The 19,637-nt window shown below is 38.8% G+C and overlaps 4 protein-coding genes across 6 annotated transcripts; 3 read left to right on the top strand and 1 right to left on the bottom strand.

Moving 5' to 3' along the window:
• The first annotated feature begins 1,045 nt into the window (after positions 1–1,045).
• Positions 1,046–1,885, top strand: LOC113698940 (ATP-dependent zinc metalloprotease FTSH, chloroplastic-like). Its single transcript, XM_027218919.1, has one exon. The coding sequence runs from the start codon at positions 1,046–1,048 to the stop codon at positions 1,883–1,885; it is 840 nt and encodes a 279-aa protein (XP_027074720.1).
• Positions 1,886–3,537: 1,652 nt separating this feature from the next.
• On the top strand, positions 3,538–8,267 carry LOC113700059 (pentatricopeptide repeat-containing protein At5g67570, chloroplastic). Its single transcript, XM_027220491.2, has 9 exons — positions 3,538–4,215; positions 4,316–4,507; positions 4,685–4,766; positions 4,863–5,051; positions 5,132–5,245; positions 5,851–5,944; positions 6,019–6,176; positions 6,470–6,907; positions 7,286–8,267. The coding sequence occupies exons 1-9, from the start codon at positions 3,656–3,658 to the stop codon at positions 8,096–8,098; spliced, it is 2,640 nt and encodes an 879-aa protein (XP_027076292.1). The 5' UTR covers positions 3,538–3,655; the 3' UTR covers positions 8,099–8,267.
• A 378-nt stretch (positions 8,268–8,645) lies between these two features.
• On the top strand, positions 8,646–11,788 carry LOC113699215 (uncharacterized). The gene is made up of 5 exons (XM_027219415.2): positions 8,646–8,978; positions 9,381–9,469; positions 10,218–10,347; positions 10,660–10,689; positions 11,152–11,788. Exons 1-5 carry the CDS (start codon positions 8,817–8,819, stop codon positions 11,653–11,655), a joined length of 915 nt encoding a protein of 304 aa, XP_027075216.2. The 5' UTR covers positions 8,646–8,816; the 3' UTR covers positions 11,656–11,788.
• A 1,522-nt stretch (positions 11,789–13,310) lies between these two features.
• Positions 13,311–18,116, bottom strand: LOC113699216 (single myb histone 1-like). Of its 3 annotated transcripts, XM_027219416.2 has the most exons (7): positions 17,915–18,116; positions 16,972–17,143; positions 16,557–16,774; positions 15,803–15,887; positions 14,945–15,028; positions 14,475–14,824; positions 13,311–13,606 (listed from the first exon to the last, which is right to left on the bottom strand). In XM_027219416.2, coding segments are annotated over exons 2-7 (888 nt in total). In that variant the 5' UTR covers positions 17,122–17,143; positions 17,915–18,116; the 3' UTR covers positions 13,311–13,605. The 3 variants fall into 3 exon arrangements, with proteins under 3 accessions (XP_027075217.1, XP_071913401.1, XP_027075218.2); XM_072057300.1 differs by lacking the exon at positions 13,311–13,606 and having other exon boundaries at positions 14,471–14,824; XM_027219417.2 differs by lacking the exon at positions 13,311–13,606 and having other exon boundaries at positions 14,471–14,824; positions 16,972–17,103; positions 17,915–18,114.
• Positions 18,117–19,637: the final 1,521 nt, after the last annotated feature.

Raw genomic sequence — 19,637 nt, forward strand, 5'->3', positions numbered from 1 at the left:
CCGCCCCGCCCTTTCGTGCTATGGCGATCAAATGCTTGTCCGTGGAATTTATTGTAAAACTAAAGGGTGTGTTTGGATGGAAGTAGTTTTATAGATAATGCTACGGTAACTAACACAATCCAAAAACACCTTAAAAAACATCTAATTTTATACAAGGGAAAAATGCACTTTTCATCCTCAAAGTTTGGACTGTTGACCAATTTCATCCTCAAAGTTTCACCAAAATACATTTCATCCTCAAAGTTATGTAATTTTGGCCAATTAAAGACAAATGACGGGAAATAGAGAAATTGGCGTTAGATCCAACTGAAAACCCAACAAAAAATGGGTTAAACCGAATGGAGCTTTTTTTAACGGAACAAAAATTATTGCAACGGATGAAAACCAACATTCTTCTCCTTCTTCCCTCTGCATTTCAACCCGAAAATTTTTTACCCAATCTCTGGATTTCTTAGGCGCTTGCAAATGCCAAATCCAGTTTTAGGGCTCATTTACTTGGTGGAGGATGATTTCCACCACATCCCCATCCCCAACACCCACCTTGGTTTCTTCCTCCTCCACCTCCACCTCCACCTCCCCATCCCCAACCTTCTCCTTCACCCCCTCCACCACCACTACCTCCTCCTCCTCCATTACCGCCGCCGCCACCACCACTCCCACTTCCCCAACCATGGCCTCCACCATTTCAGCCACCACCGCCTCCTCCTCCACCCCCACCCCCACCACCACCACTGTCAGCACCTCCGCCACCACTACCTCTCCTTCTACCGCATGTATGTTTCCTCTCCTTTTCCTCCTTCCACTACCACTTCCACCGCCTCCAATTCCACATCCACTGCCGCCACCACCATCGCCGCCGCCACCCCCTCCTTCTCCTCCACTACCTCCATAGTGCGCAACCTGATTGCCATTCACTTCCACAACTTGCTTACCTGAAACTCCCCAAGCTCACAAAAAGAAAGACTCGAACTTTACACTGAAAACTGCCAGCATAGAGGAGTAGTAAGCCTCAACTGCGTCTGATTCAACCAATTGAACTTCCCCTATGGCTTCTTCCACAGCTTCCAACTTCTTGGGTACTCAAATCTTCCTCTCACCTCCGACCCCAAAAACAACTAAATCTTTGCCCAGAAAATTTCTAGTTCCCCAATCAATCCTTGGAGGGAAAAAATCCAATAGTATTTCACAATCCTTGAAGGATATTCCATCAAAAGCCACACTAGCTGCTCTACTATTTTCCTCAATCAACCCACGAGCTTTAGCCGTGGATAACACTGCCCCGCCAACTCTGCCTCCGGTAATTCAAGCCGAAGCCCCACAACCCAGTCCTTCAAACCCATCTCCCTTTTCCCAAAATCTGATCTTGAATGCCCCACAGCCCCAAGCTCAGCCCTCTACTGACCTCCCAGAGGGGTCCCAGTGGCGGTACAGTGAATTCTTGAATGCTGTCAAGAAGGGTAAAGTGGAGAGGGTAAGGTTCGGTAAAGACGGTAGTGCCCTTCAGCTCACCGCCGTGGATGGCCGCAGAGCTACTGTAATTGTGCCTAATGACCCCGACTTGATTGACATTTTGGCAATGAACGGAGTTGACATTTCAGTTTCTGAGGGTGATTCTGGCAATGGTCTGTTTAATTTTATTGGGAATTTGCTTTTCCCATTTCTCGCTTTTGCTGGCTTGTTCTTCCTTTTCCGGCGGGCTCAGGGAGGACCCGGTGGGCCTGGTGGTCTCGGCGGGCCTATGGATTTCGGCAGGTCCAAGTCAAAGTTTCAGGAGGTTCCTGAGACGGGTGTTGACGATTTCCACTCCCATTTCCCCAACCACCGCCTCCTCCATTTCCACCACCGCCTCCTCCCCCACCCCAAAACAATAGATGGGATTATCTGAGGATGGGTGGAGAGATTGTGAAATATGGATATGATATCGAGCTTAGCCTGCACGCTTAGATTCTGGAAACGAGTTTTTCTGCCAATTGGGAATTCAGGGATCTAACCAGGATTGGGATAGCCCCAGATGCCGTGACTGCTAGCTTATTAGCGGAGCAAAAAGAAAGAACCAAGAGGGTTGCTGCTGCAAGGTCAATCAATGACTTTTTTTGGCATTGAATGATCTCCAACAATACTGGTATGGCACCAGAATTTGCAATTCAGATCTTGTTTCTGCAAAATCACAGCAAAATTAGATGGGGAACAATTCTACAGCCAATGCCTTCGGATGCAACTTCAAAAACTGCAAAATTTAACTGATGCAAACAATACCTTTCACTGTGAAAAGCTAGACAAAGCAGAGCAGAGTGCCACTTCAGTGGCTTCATAATCTTGCTTACGAAGCATCGTAACGAGCCGAGAAATGATCCTCTTTCTGCTAACTTCTGTCTTAGTTTGGTTGCAAGTTTACCAAGTTCTCTGGCAGCTTAAATCTGAGCCTCCCGTTCATTAGATAGAAGGGCTTCCACCATCACGTCTTCCATGGTTGGAAGCCCTCTATCCCCCTCAATCATTTCTCAACTCTCTTTATGTGAATTTAAAAAAAAAAAAAAAGAAATTTAGTATTTGATTGCTTCAAGGTGGTGTAAGGTTTGGCTTTTGGGAAAAAAATTTTGGGGTTGCGAAAAGGCAGAGGGAAGAAGGAGAAGAATGTTGGTTTTCATCCGTTGCAATAATTTTTGTTCCGTTAAAAAAAGGCTCCATTCGGTTTAACCAATTTTTTATTGGGTTTTCAGTTGGGTCTAACGCCAATTTCTCTATTTCCCGTCATTTGTCCTTAATTGGCCAAAATTACATAATTTTGAGGATGAAATGTGTTTTGGGTAAAACTTTGAGGATGAAATTGGTCAACAGTCCAAACTTTGAGGATGAAAAGTGCATTTTTCCCTTTTATACAACCCTAAAGTTATTTATTTTTATTTTTAATTTTTGAGCAGGCAAAAAATGGGCGGGAAATAAACATTGAATGTTATAACCTTATAGGAGCAGGAAAATGATTCTATTGATTCTTCCCCCGGATTTTGAGAGAGAACTGACTTGACTGCGAAGGGAAGGATTTTTTTTGTTCTTGTGTAAACTCAAAAGGATTCATTTTTTCTTTTTTCCTTTTTAGTTTGTGCTTGTGTGTTCGTGTCTCTTCGTTTGTTGCGCATGGCACACCCCTTTTCTGCTCCTACCAATACCATCCGTCAACTCATCCGATCCGACTCTTGAGAATTCTGAAGTTCAGCATATGGGTTGGGCTCCGCATAAGAAGCCCAGGGTGGCTTTTCATCCTACTACTATCTCACAAATAAAATAAAATAAAATAAAAACTCTTTGAAATTGTTGAATTGCCAAAATAGTTGAAAGACAAAAAATAGTTTGAAAGACAAAAATAGTTGAATTGCTAAAATGAAATGAGGACGACTCATGTGATGTGCTGCAACACCTTCACGAAGAGATTTTTTGTACTTACTTAGCTTCGTAGTTTGAAAAAAATATGTGCAGTTTTACTCATGTCAAAACTCAGGGGAGTCATCTGTAATTTAACCAAAATATACGGATTTAGGGCTTTCGGGTCGGGTGGCAGGCTTTCGGTTTCTTGGACATTTTCCCTGCATTCTCTCCCCCATGTCTTCTATCTGCAAATTCGCTTCACTCATCAGCTTCGACCCCCCCCGTCCCAGTAATGGAAGCCTCAACAGGGCCTCCCCCTTTCCCAGCTCCTCCACCCGAACAAAAAACAGAAAAGATTAGGCAAAAGCTCCTGCAAGAAGGCGTTGCCCCAACTCCCAAAATCATCCACACAATCCGCAAGAAGGAGCTCCAGAAACTCAACCGACGCATGGCCAAACAAGCTGCCAAACAGCCCCTACCCGTCCTAACAGATTCCCAGCAACAACTTCTCGCTGAAGAATCCCATTTCAAGACAATAAAATCTGAATACTGGAACTTCAGAAATGCAATTAGTGGTGCAAAAAAGATGGTGGGTCGGCCATGGGAGAGACTGGAGAGGCTTAAATTGAGAGAGCTTGCGAGTGAGAATAAAGAATATGGCGGAGACAAGTTGAAGACTGAGCACCTGATCGAACTCAGTGACATTATGGAGAGTGAAAAGGAGAAATTTCACTGGCTTTTAGATGATGATATCGAAGTGGAAAAAGATTGGCTCGATAAAGAAAGGAGTAAGTGGGTCCCACCCAAGCATTGCCGGAGTGAAGCTGAAACAATTGATATTTTTCTGGAGAGGTAGGCAATCTTTTACTATTCAAAAAGTCTCTGCTTTTCATCTATTATGTGTTTAGTTTGAAGTTTCGATGATGGTGCCTGCCTGTTCTTTGATTTAAAGATTGAATGGTTCGGAGCCGCGTGTGAAGGACTGGAAATTCTCGAAGATAATGAAGCTGTCTGGATTGCAGTTCACGGAAAAGCAGATGCTGAAGGTAGTGGAGGGGCTGGGTGAGAGAGGCAAGTGGAGGCACGCATTGTCTGTTGTGGAGTGGGTTTACAGTTCTAGGGAGCATAGACACTTTAGGAGCAGGTAAGGTTTCTGCTGTGTTTTGCTCTGCGTTTGGCTATATTTTAGCCATACTACAATTTTTTGTATACGAATAGTTTTGGCAAGTTTTTAATTGTGTTTGCCACTGATACTTTATTTAAGTGTTGATCCTTTTTGGCTGAAGGAAGAAATTTACATTTGATTTTCTTGTTTTTGAAGGTTTGTATATACAAAGTTGTTAGCTATTCTTGGGAAGGCCAGGAGACCTCATGAAGTTCTTCGAATATTCAATTTCATGCGAGTAATGATGTTTGTTTTCTAATTCGTGTGATTTGAATTTTGATAAAGTACTTCATTTCTACCAAAAAAGTAAAAAGTAACTTCATTTTGTGTTTAGGGGGATGGACATATATATCCTGACATGCCTGCCTACCATAGTGTTGCTGTTGCACTGGGCCAAGCTGGCCTTTTGAAGGAACTGCTGAAAGTAATTGAATGCATGAAGGAAAAACCGAAGATAATTAAAAATAGGAAGTCTAGGAATTGGAATCCTGAGCTTCAACCGGATGTCATCATATTCAATGCCGTAAGGGACAAACTTGATTTATGACAGATATGTAATAATCCAACAATGTACTTCATTGAGCATTTTCCCCATTTCACCAGGTTCTGAATGCTTGTGTTCCATCCCGTCAGTGGAAGGGAGTATCTTGGGTGTTTCAGCAGTTGAGAAAGAGTGGTCTTAGACCTAATGGAGCAACCTATGGACTCTCCATGGAGGTAATCTTATTTTTATTTTTCTTTTTCGATTTATCATGGTAAAACAAAAGATAAGTGTGTAATTATGGTACAATATTGATTTTTATCTTAATAAAGATTGACCAGATCTTTCTATGCGGTTAAGTTATGATGTCAGTAATTGACTGGTAAACTCAAATCCATGTCTTTATCAATTAGTCCTTTGCAAGTATTTTAATAGTGTTTCTCTTGTTTGCTGTTTGCTCTTTTTCTTACTGGTGTTGAATAGGGGATGTTTCTCTTCGAAGAGATTGTTCGAAGCAATTCCACTTAAGTCGTTGCCCTCAGCATCTAGTTCAATCATGTGCATCTAGAAAGAGTAGGGTGACATCTTTCTCAAAGAAACTTTGTGTTATTTGTAGTTTCCATACTATTTGGCTTCTATTAACCCATACTCTGCTTATATGCCATTACTGAATTTTCTGGATTGTACCTATGCATCTGCAGCTATGTACTAAGTTAGGATCATGTAGTACCCTTCCTCACAAAGCAATGATATTTGGACAAAATTTTGTTTTACTTGACTGATTTTGTTTGTCCTCAAGTTATACTTGTATTCAAGCCTTACAGGACGTGCTTCTTAAAAGGTAATGCTGCAATCTAGAAAGTATGATCTTGTCTACGAATTCTTTGGGAAAATGAAGAGAAGTGGAGAAGATCTGAAAGCCCTTACTTACAAAGGTACTATGGTGTAGCCCTAGCTGTTCACATTGTCTGCTGTGGTGTTTAACTGTTATGTTATCTGCTACTTTTAGTTCTTGTGAAAGCCTTCTGGGCAGAAGGCAAAGTCAGTGAAGCTATCCAGGCAGTCAGAGAGATGGAAGACAGGGGAATTATTGGGACGGCCTGTGTGTATTATGAGCTTGCTCGCTGCCTTTGCTTCCATGGCAGGTGTCAAGAAGCTATAATGGAGGTTGGTTTTACTGTAATTAAGATTTTTGCTATGGTCCACTAATTAGGGGTGCAATTTGACAATATGTTTGTTGACTACCTGAGATTGCTGTCTGGAAGTTCAAGCTAGATGTTGTAGTAGGAGGAAGTGGAAGTGGGATTTTACCTGTTACAAGGGTCCTTTGAATTTTGATTTTGACAGGAGGACAGCCTCCATAATAACCTTTTAAAGTCTTGTGACTAATAGATGTGAAGTCCCATCTTAGCTTATCTTGATGGTTGATCAGTGAAATTTGTTTGTTTATGTTGCATCAGGTTGAGAAACTAAAGAATGTTCATCGGACTAGACCTGTGGAGGTTACCTTTACCGGCATGATTTTGGCTGCCATGGATGGTGGGAATTTAAATGGTTGTTTAGCTATCTTTGAACATTGTAAAAGATGCTGTAGCCCTGACATTGGAGTCATTAATGCTATGTTGAAAGTATATGGGCTAAATGATATGTTTCTTGAAGCTAGAGAACTATTTGAAGAAATTAGGAGAGATTATCCGGGTTCTGGGATTTTTCAGAATTGTTGGGCATCTTCTCTTAGCCCTGATATTTACACATTCAGCTTAATGCTAGAGGTATCTGCGAGTGCAATGCAGTGGGAGTACTTTGAGTATGTATACAAAGAAATGACCCTTGGTGGACATAAGCTTCATCAACATAAACATGCATCCATGCTAGTGGAAGCATCCAGAGCTGGAAAGGTAAACTATGGAGGTGTCACCTTTTGCATTGACAATTCTCCTTTGAATGTCATCATTGGTACTAGGAGTTCAAAATTTGCCTTTGGACCAAATATATTTAGTTTGTTGGTTCGGTATTATATTTTCATAATGTTAATAACCAATGTGGTTTCTCCAGGTGACTCTAAATTCTTTAACCATTTTATATGATACATTTAGTTCTGCATGATTAGAAGGATGTGAAGTTTAGTTGGTCACTCCAAATGCTTTCTGCGATAAATTTGCTGTTATAAACATATTGAATGACCCCAAGATGACAATTACAAGATGAGCTCTTTCCTGTTAGAACTAAGTTGATATTTGGTTGTTAAGCTTTCTATGCTCTTTTGTCGGATGCAGTGGCACTTACTGGAGCATGCATTTAACACAGTTTTGGAGGATGGTGAAGTACCGCATCCTACATTCTTTACTGAAATGGTATGCCAAGCTGTTATCCAACATGATCATGAAAGAGCTGCCACACTAGTTAACACAATGGCTCATGCTCCATTTCGAGTTAGTGAAAAACAATGGATTGAGTTGTTTGAAGAAAATGAAGACCGAATTAGCAGGGCTAGTTTGAAGGAGTTGTCAGATGCTTTATGTAGTCATCATCTAGCAAACGAGGCCACAGTTCTTAACTTTACTCGAGCATTGCAGTTTCTCTGTGGTCCTTCAAGCTCGAGTAACTCATTGGATTTAATATCTTCTGGCAACAATTTGACGGGTTTATTACCTCCAGATGGTTGTGATCAGTTATCTGATGGCAATGGAAGCATAAATCCCAATATAGCTGGTGTGAATCCACCCAAGAGTCTCCAAGTTAACATAAATGACAGAAGCAGTTTCGATGGGTTGTCCCGTTACAATAACGGAGGGAGCGGGAGTGCTAGTCCACACATAATGCTTGAGCATTCTGGCAATGCTATTGCGTCTACAGATTCTGGTCTTACTTACTGGAAGAGCAACTCAAGTGACATCAAATGCAACGATCTAGGGGCCTGTGATGATGATGACCTGGAATTTGAGGTGTCAGCCGGTGGACGCAGCGATTCCCGTGGATCCAATGTACCTTCAGCCGATGAGATTCTGAAAAGCTGGAAGGAAATGAGACAAACTGAGGGCAACTTCTTTTCCTTCCCAGTTGTCCAGAACCAAATTGAGATGCATTAAGCTATAGAGCTGCTTCTGAAGAACTTCTTGGCAGTTGAATCGGGCATTGGTGTACATTCATTTAAATTAGGTGTGCTTTTGTCAAAGCATGATGTATGTTCTATTTTGTTTTTCGATGATACACTTTCGGTGGCAAGATTTTCAATGATATACTTGCAATTCCCACAAATTGCTTGTGCATGATCAAGTCCCTTGTTATGTTTCATTGGGTTGACTTTCACGAGTTCATCGATGCAAGGTATGCGAGTTAGAGTTAAAAAAGTGACTGAAAACATAATACAAGTAAAATATATTACTATTAAGAATAATTTTTTTGGTATCCCAACATTGTTGCGCAGTGCGGTAGTAACTGAACTGAACGGGTACAGAACGATTTTTACAATAAATTACAGTAAAATTTTAAATAAACATTCAGAAAACTCATTTGTCAAACGGGAGTGTTTAGTCATTCCTCGAGCATCCTTGAAGCTAAAAATCAGCAAACGCAGTTACAAATCACTACTAGCTGCTAAACATAAATTTACAACTACTGGGGAGCATAATTTTCAATTGCGCTTTGGGGCAAACAAAAAATGCAATGCAAAACATAAGTTCCCAAAAAATTTCACTTATTCCCCTTTTGTCGCCCTCACTGCTCTTGCGTATCATTTTGATCTGATACACCAAAAATTCAGCCAATCCCTGCACCGGCCACATAGGAACCTCCGGCATCGGAAAAATGGCGAGCTCCCTTCTACGCCTCGCTAGGCGATCTCGTCAAGCCTATCCATCTTTCCTGACCCCACTGTCCAGACCATTCGCCTCAGACGCATTGGTGGAGACCAAACCTGGAGAAATCGGCATGGTCTCTGGCATCCCCGAAGAACATCTTCGCAGACGGGTATACTCTTTTCTGTTAACGTGTTTTTTTTTCTCCAATCATTTTTAGTTATAGTCAGTTAATGGAGGTAATTTTAAATGAAAAATAAAGTAATTCAATCGATATCTGAGCTAGGGATTTCAGTGGACCACTGAATATTTTCTTTATTTTTGTGTATAAACTGATTAAAGAGCTTCTATTGTTGCTATAGTTGATATCATATGACTAAGTTTCTTTCATGCATTAAAAGTTTAATCTTGCAGGCTGTGGGTTATGAAATATAAACTCATAATCATTTTAAATATTTAAAGGTGCATAAGGGAAAAAAGGAGTAGTTATCTTTTCATAAATGTAATTGTTTGTGGCATTATTTTCATTTGGGAGTCCAAAATTTAAAGAATACGTTCAATAATTTCATGGCAGGTTCTGATTTATTCACCAGCTCGAACTGCGAGTCAGCAAGGATCAGGAAAAGTTGGAAAATGGAAGATCAACTTCGAGTCTACTCAGAAGTAGGTTTTATTTTCTGTACCTTTCTATTTGTTTGTTATGGGGGTTTGAAGGAAGTTTTGACAGATACGTGACCTCTAATGCACATTTTGTTTCAGTTGATTTACTGGTTTCACAGTGCTATAGTTGTTCAGTTCTGACTAGGACGTTAGTAAAATATATTGCAGTTTATTTGCCAATTTAAAACAGAGTGCACCAACTTCTATCTGATTATTAAAAATTTGGGCCTTGACACTTCAATTAACAATCTTCATTTTGTTTATTTTTAAGAAAAAGCCTTTTACCAAAAAGGGCAAAAAAGGGAGGTTTTTTTTTTTGTTTTTTTGTTTTTTGGTTGCGGAGGGAGAGAGTTTCGGATACATATCAGATGATCTGTACTTCTACTAATTAGACACTTTTGAACTTGTGTCTTAGTTACCACATAGTTTTTGAGCTTTGCAGCTAATGACATGCTTCTTAGTGCATTGGCACCATTACTAGTTTAACTTCAGTATAGTTTCTTGTTTATTGCATTTATCAGACAAAATTAGCGTAGTAATGCCTTCTTTCTGAATGTGGAAAGGTGGTGCTTGTTCTGTTATGATATGGGAAACACTTACCTCTTTGGCCACTAACTAACTGATCACTGCACATTGAATCTTGATTCCCCTTTATGAAACACTGCAGTTTCCTCTTCATGGATGGCTCCCGAGTATGATGAATGATAAAGATGATCTTTATTCAAATTTGTATTGTTTCTGTCATATCTAGATGGGAAAATCCACTGATGGGTTGGACATCCACGGGGGATCCATATGCCAATGTAGGTGATTCTGCTTCGTGTTTTGATAGTGAAGAAGCTGCAATAGAATTTGCTCAAAGACATGGTTGGGATTACACGGTATGTGGACAACCCTCTCTTTTTATGATGGTCTATACCTTTTCCTAGTAAATTGTGTTAAGAAGTAACAACTGTTTTGAAAAATAAAGGCAGTTAGATTTTTAAATGTTGTGTTTGAGGTTTCAGAGAATTGAGTGATTAATTGGATCTGTAAAGTGGTGATATGTGATATATACAAGGTAGTCAGAACTACAGGACAATTGAATAGTTCCTGGCATTACTTTTTAGCCTTTTTGTTCTGCAATATTGGGTGTCAACTGTCAATTCGCTAGTAGTCTGATGTTTTGTGTTTCCGTGACTTCTTATTTGCAGGTTAAGAAGCGTCATAAACCATTGCTAAAGGTGTGAAACTTCTGCTTACCTGAATGATATCTTTACATGATGAGCTAATGGATGCAAATATAGTAACTGGCTTTATCTTTGGTTGATGAGTAGTGCATGCTTTTACCAAACGAAAGGCCTTTTTCATTTGCAGCATTATAGTTCCTGTATTTAACAAATATCTCATCAAGGGTAGCTCCCGCTCCATGAACTTCCTTCGAAAACCCCCCGCCTCCCAAAAAAACCTAAAAATAAAGGCAATAATATGGGAATAACCTCCTTATCAGTATATTTAGATACATGTTTGTTATCAAGTGTTGGTTTGACTAGTTAAAAGCATTGAATTGCATCTTATGCGTGTTCTTTCACCCTTCCACCTTCTCCATGCTCGTCATTTCTATAACCTAAAGTGTAATTTAGTGTCTTACAAGTACATAGGTCGATGCATCTTCTTTCTGCTTTTTGATGTTTGCATTTGCTCAGATACTACCAGAATCTAATACTACCAGGAAATCTAATACTACCCGAAAGCCCAACCCATTACTCACGCGGGCCCTCTGCACAGCCACTGAAACCCGAACGCAAAAGCTCGAACGCATCGCCGATGAGCTTCTGGACCTCACTAAGATCGAGAGGCACGACTATGCCATCCTCTTCAGGCACAAAATGGGCCTAAACCGATACGGGCCTGCTGTTTCTGGCGTTGTAACTTCATCCGGTGCTTCAGCTTCCGGGCCGGATTCAGCCTCTGCAGATGCCAAGGCTGCTGAAAAGACCATTTTTGACGTGAAGCTCGAGAAATTTGACGCCGCCGCAAAGATCAAAGTTATTAAGGAGATTAGAGGGTTTACTGATTTGGGCTTAAAGGAGGCTAAAGATTTGGTGGAAAAAGCCCCTGTAGTTGTGAAAAAAGGAATTACTAAAGAAGAGGCCGATGCAATTGTTGAGAAGCTCAAGGCAGCTGGTGCTACTGCCGCATTGGAATGATTAATGTTTCGCCAGTTCTTCTTCTACTTCTTTTTTCCATTTTTTCCCCTTGCCTGCTTTGTAGAATAATTTGATCCGTCATTTTAGTTGGAAATGAAAAATGAGGTCTATCAGTTGTCTTTGTTAACCAAAATTTTCCCTTGTGCTTGTGTGAGAAAGTCTATTGTATTTGTCTTCCGACAGGCTATTCATCACCTGCGCAATCTGCCATAAGCGATGATCTAAATCTTTCAATGCCAGAGGTTTGTTCCCTGATAATATTCTCGATATGCAGTTGCGGTTTTGTTGTCTAATGGACGTACGGCACTCGCAAATCATACAGTGAGGACGTGTACTCTTAAAGGTGATCACGTCCATTACCAGACCTTTGATCCCACTTTGTTGGTTTTTACAGATTAAAGGAGTTGAATGTCGCATCAATGTATTGAATTAGCATTAATGAAGGCATTGTCATAAAAAAAAAAATGGTTAAGAGACGCTGCTGCGAAGATTTTGAGATTTGGAAATATCTCAACACGATTAACCATTTCATGTTATAGTTCAGAGGAGCCTAACACATTTTTTTTTGCTTCTGTTAAGAACTGCAAGTGATGAAGTAATTGTCCTCGAGTCAAAATAACTTGGTTCATTGCAAGTAAAGCGTGAAAAATACTCTGATTTTCGAATATATTAGTTTTCCTATGAAATGAAGAATAAGAAATTCAGAACTTCTTACCGGCAGTTTTGTGCAGTACGCTGTTCTTTCGGTTCAACATTGACTTTTGAATGGACTTGGACTCGGCAATTCGTAGATGGACCTGTTTTATTTCTCAAGATATATGCCAATGACAACACAAATGCATGACAAACTTAGCTAATCCATGTCCACTACTAATCTATGAAGTAAGATCTGATTTTAGTTCCGTGAAAGTAGTAAAAAGAAGAATCTTAAATTCGTACAGGAGTTCGGTAAATTTTAATCACTTTCAAGTCTGCCTACATGTTACGGGTCATGAGGTAGACGCATCTTTCTTTCCTCGTACATTATCCTTTTTGAGTTCCTTTTGTTAGAGCTAATTGACATTTGAGAGAAATTAGCCTCGTGCAATTTGGCACCCCTTAATCTTAGACGGTGGGTAGCGCATACATTGGGCGCCAAGGGATGTAACCAGCAGAGAGTGCGGCCAGGAAACCCTCCTGAACAAGGAGGAAGATGCATAGAGGTGGACTAAGAACCATGGTTCAAAATCGTGATCGCGATCACGGTCGCGGCCCGGAACGTTCCACATCGGTCTCGGTCTCGGTGAGACACAAATTTTAAAGTATTTAATATTCTAAAAATTGTTAATAATATAAAAAAATTACGCTAAACAAAAATAATAAAAATTAGCAAAAAAATGACCAAATCAATCTGTCACGGTATAACCCGACTGATTTCTCGGAATAATTCGGAATGACTCGATGTGACTCGGCCGAGTCAATCCGTCGCGGTGGCGTCTCGACCGATTTCTCGGCGAGTCAAGTATCTCAGTATCGTTTCGTCACGGTATCGTATCGGTAGGGGCCGAGACGGTGACGACTCGGCCGAATCATCTCGGTCTCGGCCGAGACTTCGAACCATGCTAAGAACACGAAACTACAATTCAGCGTACCCAAATGAAAAGAACATAAGCATGTGGCTCAGAGACATAAAAGATGCAGTGCTTCGCTTCAATGAAGGGCCACAATGTCCGTTGCTCATATTTCCAGTTAAGCATCTGAAACTATATTTAAACTCTCTCCTTCCATTTTCATTGTAAAATCTATCAAAGAGAAGCTAATAATAATCCAAACACTATGGACAAAAACCCCCTTCAGATTTACAAAACTAGCTATATCTACAATTATTAACATGCTTGCAGAAGAGGGGGCAAGAAGGGAGTAACCATTGTCAGGGCATGGCTGAGTTCCAACGATCAAAGGGCGAGACAATCTGCAAGAGGAAAACTGCAATTAGTTCAGCAAAGCAAGTTTCTGTCTATTTGACAAAATTGATAAGAGAAACGTAATGTACAATGCAGCTTCTACTTATGAACAAGGTTCTTCACTCAAAAACAACCATAGCCCGAACTAAATTCAATAAGCTTTCCTTTTTATGCAAATTGATTTCCAATGGAGTAAAAAAGGATACATCATCAATCAGAAGGCTGGACATTTATGAAAGAGTGCAGATAGTTTAGAAAACAAGAAAACAAAACAATTTAAGACAACACCCAACATGCACAGGAACACATGGCAAATGCCGAAAGGCTACATGAATAGTCATGTCAGACTAAGTGAAGGTGTTTGATGGTTGAACTGTATATATGAACAGGAATTTGACACCCTTGACTGCTTATACTTAGAACGCATTTAGCTATTTACTCAGTGGTCTTCAGTTAGCATTTAGCCTGCTCTGCAGCACAATAATCTAAGAAATGTGGGGGAAAGGCCTATGCCTTTAGCTATGAGTGAACCTCATATGCATATAGCACGTGATCACAAGAGCAACATCCTACCCCTAGTCATTACGCAGGGGCAAAAGATCAAGGACATTGAATCAGCGAATACATCAGAAAATGAATAAAAACCCCTTCAACTAGCTCCAGACAGCATTATGGTTAAGCACCCATCTCAGCACAGGTACAACTATTAGGACACAGTGCCAACCAAAACTTGAAATTAACAGAAATTGTACAGCTAAAATAGGAATGCCAGGGTACAGCTAAACCACCATTTAATGCCCAATTCATCTTCCAGCTAAAATAACACAGGTATGACAAAAGGCAGAACAATGTATGACTTTTTGGCATTGAGTTTACCAGACAAGAACAGTTCTACATTTCAATGCCTTCAATGCTGCTTCAGCAAAACACTGTGCTGCTTCTGCCTCTGCTTCTGCCTCTTCAGCTTCCCTTGCAGCCACCTCAGCCTCTGCTATTGCAGCTTCTGCTTCTGCAACTGCTTGTGCAGCAGCTGCAGCAGCCTCCGCTGCTGTCATGCTCCTCAACCTCTCCAGCTCAGCATCAATCTGAGCTTTAGTCAGAACTTTGGTTCCTTTCTTCTCTCCGTTTGAAGAGTCCTTTTGCACTACCTCCAAAAGCAAAGGAGGAGGGTCTATCCCTAAATCAATAGTGGCTGAAGTTGGAGCAATCCTGTACTGATGCTTTACCTATCAATTCAACATCGATTCAATGATCTCAAACCACATGAATGGATTAAAAGCAAAGAATTTTTAATTTATAGCCAAAAGCTGTCCATGGAATATTGCTCCACAGGCAACATGGGTTACCTTAATCAGTCGCCCTTTTTCTGTCAGAAGCTTCAAGTTTGCAGCTAACAGTCTCTCAAAATTTGGAGGAGTCAAGTAACGCTCCTGCAGAGAAGAAAAGCAATAATGTCAACATTCAGATTGAATGAGATAAACGGCAGAACTAGAATGTAGCACATATATTTCATAACACCCTGTGAAATGCTTTTCTGTCCAGTATTTCAAACCCAAATGTGTTAAAATTGAAAGGGACTTGGTTTACTAGTACATATCCAGTACATGAACCAAAGATGCAATACAAATTGCATAGCTCTCCCAAGCAAAAGTATAAGATGGCAGTGATCCATGAAAAACTATGAATTGGCAGAAGAATAACTTCCACAAACCAAAGGAAACATGATTCATAAAGCAATATTATCATCCATTAACTGATGGCACTTTCAAGTCCAAGATCATCATCCATGAAGTGATGGCACTTTTAAACGAGCAGATACTGTATATTTCCATGAGAAATCAAAAACAAAATCAAGTGAAGATCAACAACCATAAAGTTAGAGAAATTCTAAAAGGAAACAGCAACATTTCCATGTAATACTAAAAAAATCAAGTGAAGATCAACAACCATGAAGTTAGAGAAATTCTAAAAGGAAACAGCAACATTTCCATGTAATACTAAAAAAATCAAGTGAAGATCAACAACCATAAAGTTAGAGAAACTCTAAAAGGAAACAGCAACATTTCCATGTAATACTCAGATGCCATTTTTAATTATACAGCTAAAACAACCTTAACACCCTCAAAATTTATAACCATGGGAAAATCAGAAATGCTGCTACCCAAGGACTTTTCCTAAAGACCAGTATTCTTCATTAATATAACCTCTATGTACAGAGAAATTGCAGCCCGGTTAGAACCACGGGGTTCCTTCAACTTTGCAATAGCCTCCAATATAAGATCATCCAACCTGTGTCAATTTAAATTCAAGTCAACAATTTGATCAGTAAAGACATCAATTTGAGAAAAGGAAAAAACAAAAACAAGAAGGAAATTAAGCACAGAATTTCTTTATTGAATTCCCTCCAATACAAAGATCATCCAAGCTGTGTCATTGTATATTCGAAATTTTTTCCTTCCAACCTTTTAGATCATAACAAACTTTAGTTTTTAATCCAATTTAATCATCTTTATATTGAAATCAATACCAAATCCAGTTCAGAACTTCTGCATCAAGTCAAATCAAGAATAACTGGACAAACTTTCTAATCCACTGTAGCAGATTGATTAACTACAAACGTGAAACAAGCAAATTTAGTTCAGCCATCTCCTGCCCAAGAGACATAATGCATAAGCTGGACAAAATCCATTCCCAAAAAAAATTAAGGAAAAGACTAAATGCAAAGATCTCTTAGTAACCATGGAGCTTTTGATAAAGATGTTGATGGCACATGCATATAACCTCAAAACAGTTAGATCCACAACAATGAGAACATAATTTGCAAGAGTTATGGCATAATTATGCATTCTATTCACAGGAGTTCTCCGGGAAGGATGTCAAAAACAAGAGTTATCTCTGGTATGACTTCAACGTATCACACGAACTAAGCCCAGTCCAATGTACAAATAGTCATATAACCTTGAAATTGGCGTTTTGGAGCTGGAGTTTGGCTCTTTTACACTGATTACTGAAAGAGGTTCAGCATCAACAAGTTCTGGAACATTAGTAACCACAGGGCTAAGGTCCCTAGTAATATCCTCAAGCTTGGCAGTCTGCTGAGCAATTTTATATCCAGGCCTACCTCTCTGCCGAGAGCCCCACCCATTGGCCATCACATTTATGTTTCTCCACTTATCCTGTCAAGTCCAAAGCCTTAAAATCAGCACCTTCCACCAACGTGTCAGAGAAGCAAGATTGCAGGAATCACAAAGCACAATGATGCATTAGCAAAATCAGTATAACTGATATTTAGCTTACCAAGCAACTACATTTAGATATTAAACTTCTGTCAATGAATAAAAGAGAATACAGACAAAATGCTCAACATATGTACCTTAAGATCCACATTTGAGCGTGAGCGCAAGACTGCACTGAACTCCGGATCTTTAAGAATTGTACTCCATTTGCCTACACCATACTTTGCAATGCCAGCTTTAAGGGCTGCTTCTTCTTCTGGAGTCCACTTCTGCTTAGGGGCACCCATCAATCAGGTATCCAAGATACTTCTGTAAATTACAGAGAATTGCACCACACATGGCTACATCATACTGTAAATTATACTGAAGGAGAGACTAAGCTACCTTAAGAAGCAGTTAAATCATCAGAAATGAATAAAAGATGAGATTTGAAAATCGTTATCCATGAAATTGATGGAGTTAAAACATTTTAAGAATACAAAACTGATGATACGGAAAGCAACTTAATTCAAATGTAGTAGATAGTTCATGAACCCCAGTACCTTCAGGAACGGCACAAGTAGTTAAGCTGTGGCCAGTCCCTACGCTTCTCAATAGTTAATTATGAGATTGTATGTCTCTTTCGAAAAACCTTAAAAGTTTTACTCAACAAAAAAATAGTAATAAAAAAAATCCAGGGCCATGTGTTAATCTTACATGTCACTGAAACTTGGAAAGTTATTCAAGATATTATCTTGTTTAACCAGCAGAGTTTATAATGCTCAAAATCCTAAAATGAAAAAATTTAGGAATAAATGAAATTACCGAAGAAACAAATCGTTTAGTTGAAAAACTGTCCAATTCAATGAGATAAAAAAAAAAACAATTGTACAATTCTTCAAGCACATGCAAATGTGTCATCAAAGAAGAAATATTATTGGTTGCAAAACTTACCAACGCTCACTATAACAATTTGCAATAAAGTAAAACAACACCAAGCAATAATTTAACAAAAAATAACATCCAGCAGCAGCAGTATGCTTTCTAGATTAGCCCAGACGAAAAAGAGTACGTAAATTGAAAGTTGCTGGTTTAGCATACCCGGGAAAGCCAAGGGCTGCGAAAGAATGCAGTGATGGTAAATCAAACGCAACGCTCCTCCTTCATATCGTTATTAAACCATCACAGCAGTCTTTCTCCTCCGCCAGGGGAATTAACACCGACCCAAAAGCACAGAACATAAAAAATGAAACCCTAAACGGAGAGTGAGTGTGTGCGTACGTACTAACTCCAAAGCCAACAGCTGTCGCTGGCTTGCGGCAATTCTCTTTATTCAGTGGGAAAGAAATGAAATTTTGGCCCCCATTATTTAATGGGGGTTCGAGTCCACCCCTTTTCAATTCCGTTGTTTCTATTTCTTTCTTTTTCTTTTTTAAAATATAAATGAAAGGATTCGAATTTAATATTGCCTCAGTTTTAACTTACAAAACTCAATCACCTTTTTTATGTGTGTTTGGATAGATATAATTTAAAAAAAAAAAATTTACATCACAAATCTCAATCACTTTTTTATCTTTCCAAATATCACATTACAAAAGATGCTACAATAATTATCTCAAATAAATCGTCCAAATAAACTCCTATCCAAACAATGGCCAAAAACACACTCCAAACAAACTCTAGATTTTATTCTTGGTTGCTTTAGATTTTATAAAATTTAGTTATAGAAATTGATTAGAGAGAATGAGCAAAATCAGCAAAAACTACTATTTGTGTGATTATATATTTTAACCTTTTTTAATCAATAAAAGATTTGTAATCAAAATACAAAACAAAAAAAATCAAGAATATCACATAAACTGATTATCTAAAATTAAAATATATAATCAATTAAAATAATCAATAGAGAATAACCCTATTGTCACATTCAATATATTGTCCTCTAATTTTGATTTTTTGTATTTGATACCCCAGCTTCAACCACGTGGATTATGTAAATCTACATTAAAAGATAATTAATTTGATTGAATGTATTAAAATTATAACTTGTAGTATATTTCCGGTTTTCATTGCATTTGACATTTTGACTGCCGTAATATTTTTCAGGCAATTAATTCCCTTTCTTTCTTTTAATAGAAAAAATTTCTTTATTGGTTTGTAGTCCTTTCTTTCGAAATGTCGGTGTCTATTAGAAGATGTCAACTAACTTGTACGCTTTGTGATCCAATTAATGGGTTTTTAGATTTAAGACTTTTTTAACTTTAAAATAGATTACAAAATGAGAACCACAATAGTGAAAGTAACACAACTAAAAAATTAACTCATAACCAGTGGAAATTACAACTCTAACCCAATTATATACCGAATAAATAAACTCACAGAATCATCAAAACCTCATATATGAGATTTGAACTAGTACAAGACCAAGGCTCGACTTTGCTCCCGTTGACTCTAGACTTGTTCTCAAGTGTTTCTCATTGTCTAGAACCTGATTTTGGAAAATTAGAGTTAAAAAAATGTATGCTTCTAATTTTCAATTTTTTGAAGCTTAAAAAGTTCAAAATTTGAATGTTAAAAACAGTTAAGAAGACAACTAAATACTTTTTCAAAATTAAAACCCAAAATCAGGTCTTGAAAATCAGTTGAGAATAAGGTTTTCAATAAATTCATCATCATGAATGCTTATGCATAACTAATATTTGTTTCAAATATTGTTCCACGTCCTGGCGCATCTAAACGTAAAAAAAAAAGGATATATATTTTTGCAAGTATACTTCTTCAAAAATAACAACACATGGAAAGCAAAAAAAATAATTTCAAAATT

This window comes from Coffea arabica, chromosome 7c, assembly GCF_036785885.1.
Source record: "Coffea arabica cultivar ET-39 chromosome 7c, Coffea Arabica ET-39 HiFi, whole genome shotgun sequence".
NCBI classification, from domain to species: Eukaryota; Viridiplantae; Streptophyta; class Magnoliopsida; order Gentianales; family Rubiaceae; genus Coffea; species Coffea arabica.

Bases quoted from the DNA above. Each gene is read 5' to 3' on its own strand.
- LOC113698940 (XM_027218919.1), top strand. From the start codon at position 1,046: ATGGCTTCTTCCACAGCTTCCAACTTCTTGGGTACTCAAATCTTCCTC.
- LOC113699215 (XM_027219415.2), top strand. From the start codon at position 8,817: ATGGCGAGCTCCCTTCTACGCCTCGCTAGGCGATCTCGTCAAGCCTAT. The intron at 8,979-9,380 runs GTATACTCTTTT...ATTTCATGGCAG, and splicing joins AAGAACATCTTCGCAGACGG to GTTCTGATTTATTCACCAGC. The intron at 9,470-10,217 runs GTAGGTTTTATT...TGTCATATCTAG, and splicing joins AACTTCGAGTCTACTCAGAA to ATGGGAAAATCCACTGATGG.
- LOC113699216 (XM_072057300.1), bottom strand. From the start codon at position 17,121: ATGGGTGCCCCTAAGCAGAAGTGGACTCCAGAAGAAGAAGCAGCCCTT. The intron at 16,775-16,971 runs GTACATATGTTG...TGGACTTGACAG, and splicing joins GCTCAAATGTGGATCTTAAG to GATAAGTGGAGAAACATAAA. The intron at 14,825-14,944 runs GTAACCCATGTT...TTGAATTGATAG, and splicing joins AAAAAGGGCGACTGATTAAG to GTAAAGCATCAGTACAGGAT.
- LOC113700059 (XM_027220491.2), top strand. From the start codon at position 3,656: ATGGAAGCCTCAACAGGGCCTCCCCCTTTCCCAGCTCCTCCACCCGAA. The intron at 4,216-4,315 runs GTAGGCAATCTT...TTTGATTTAAAG, and splicing joins ATTGATATTTTTCTGGAGAG to ATTGAATGGTTCGGAGCCGC. The intron at 5,945-6,018 runs GTACTATGGTGT...TGCTACTTTTAG, and splicing joins GAAAGCCCTTACTTACAAAG to TTCTTGTGAAAGCCTTCTGG.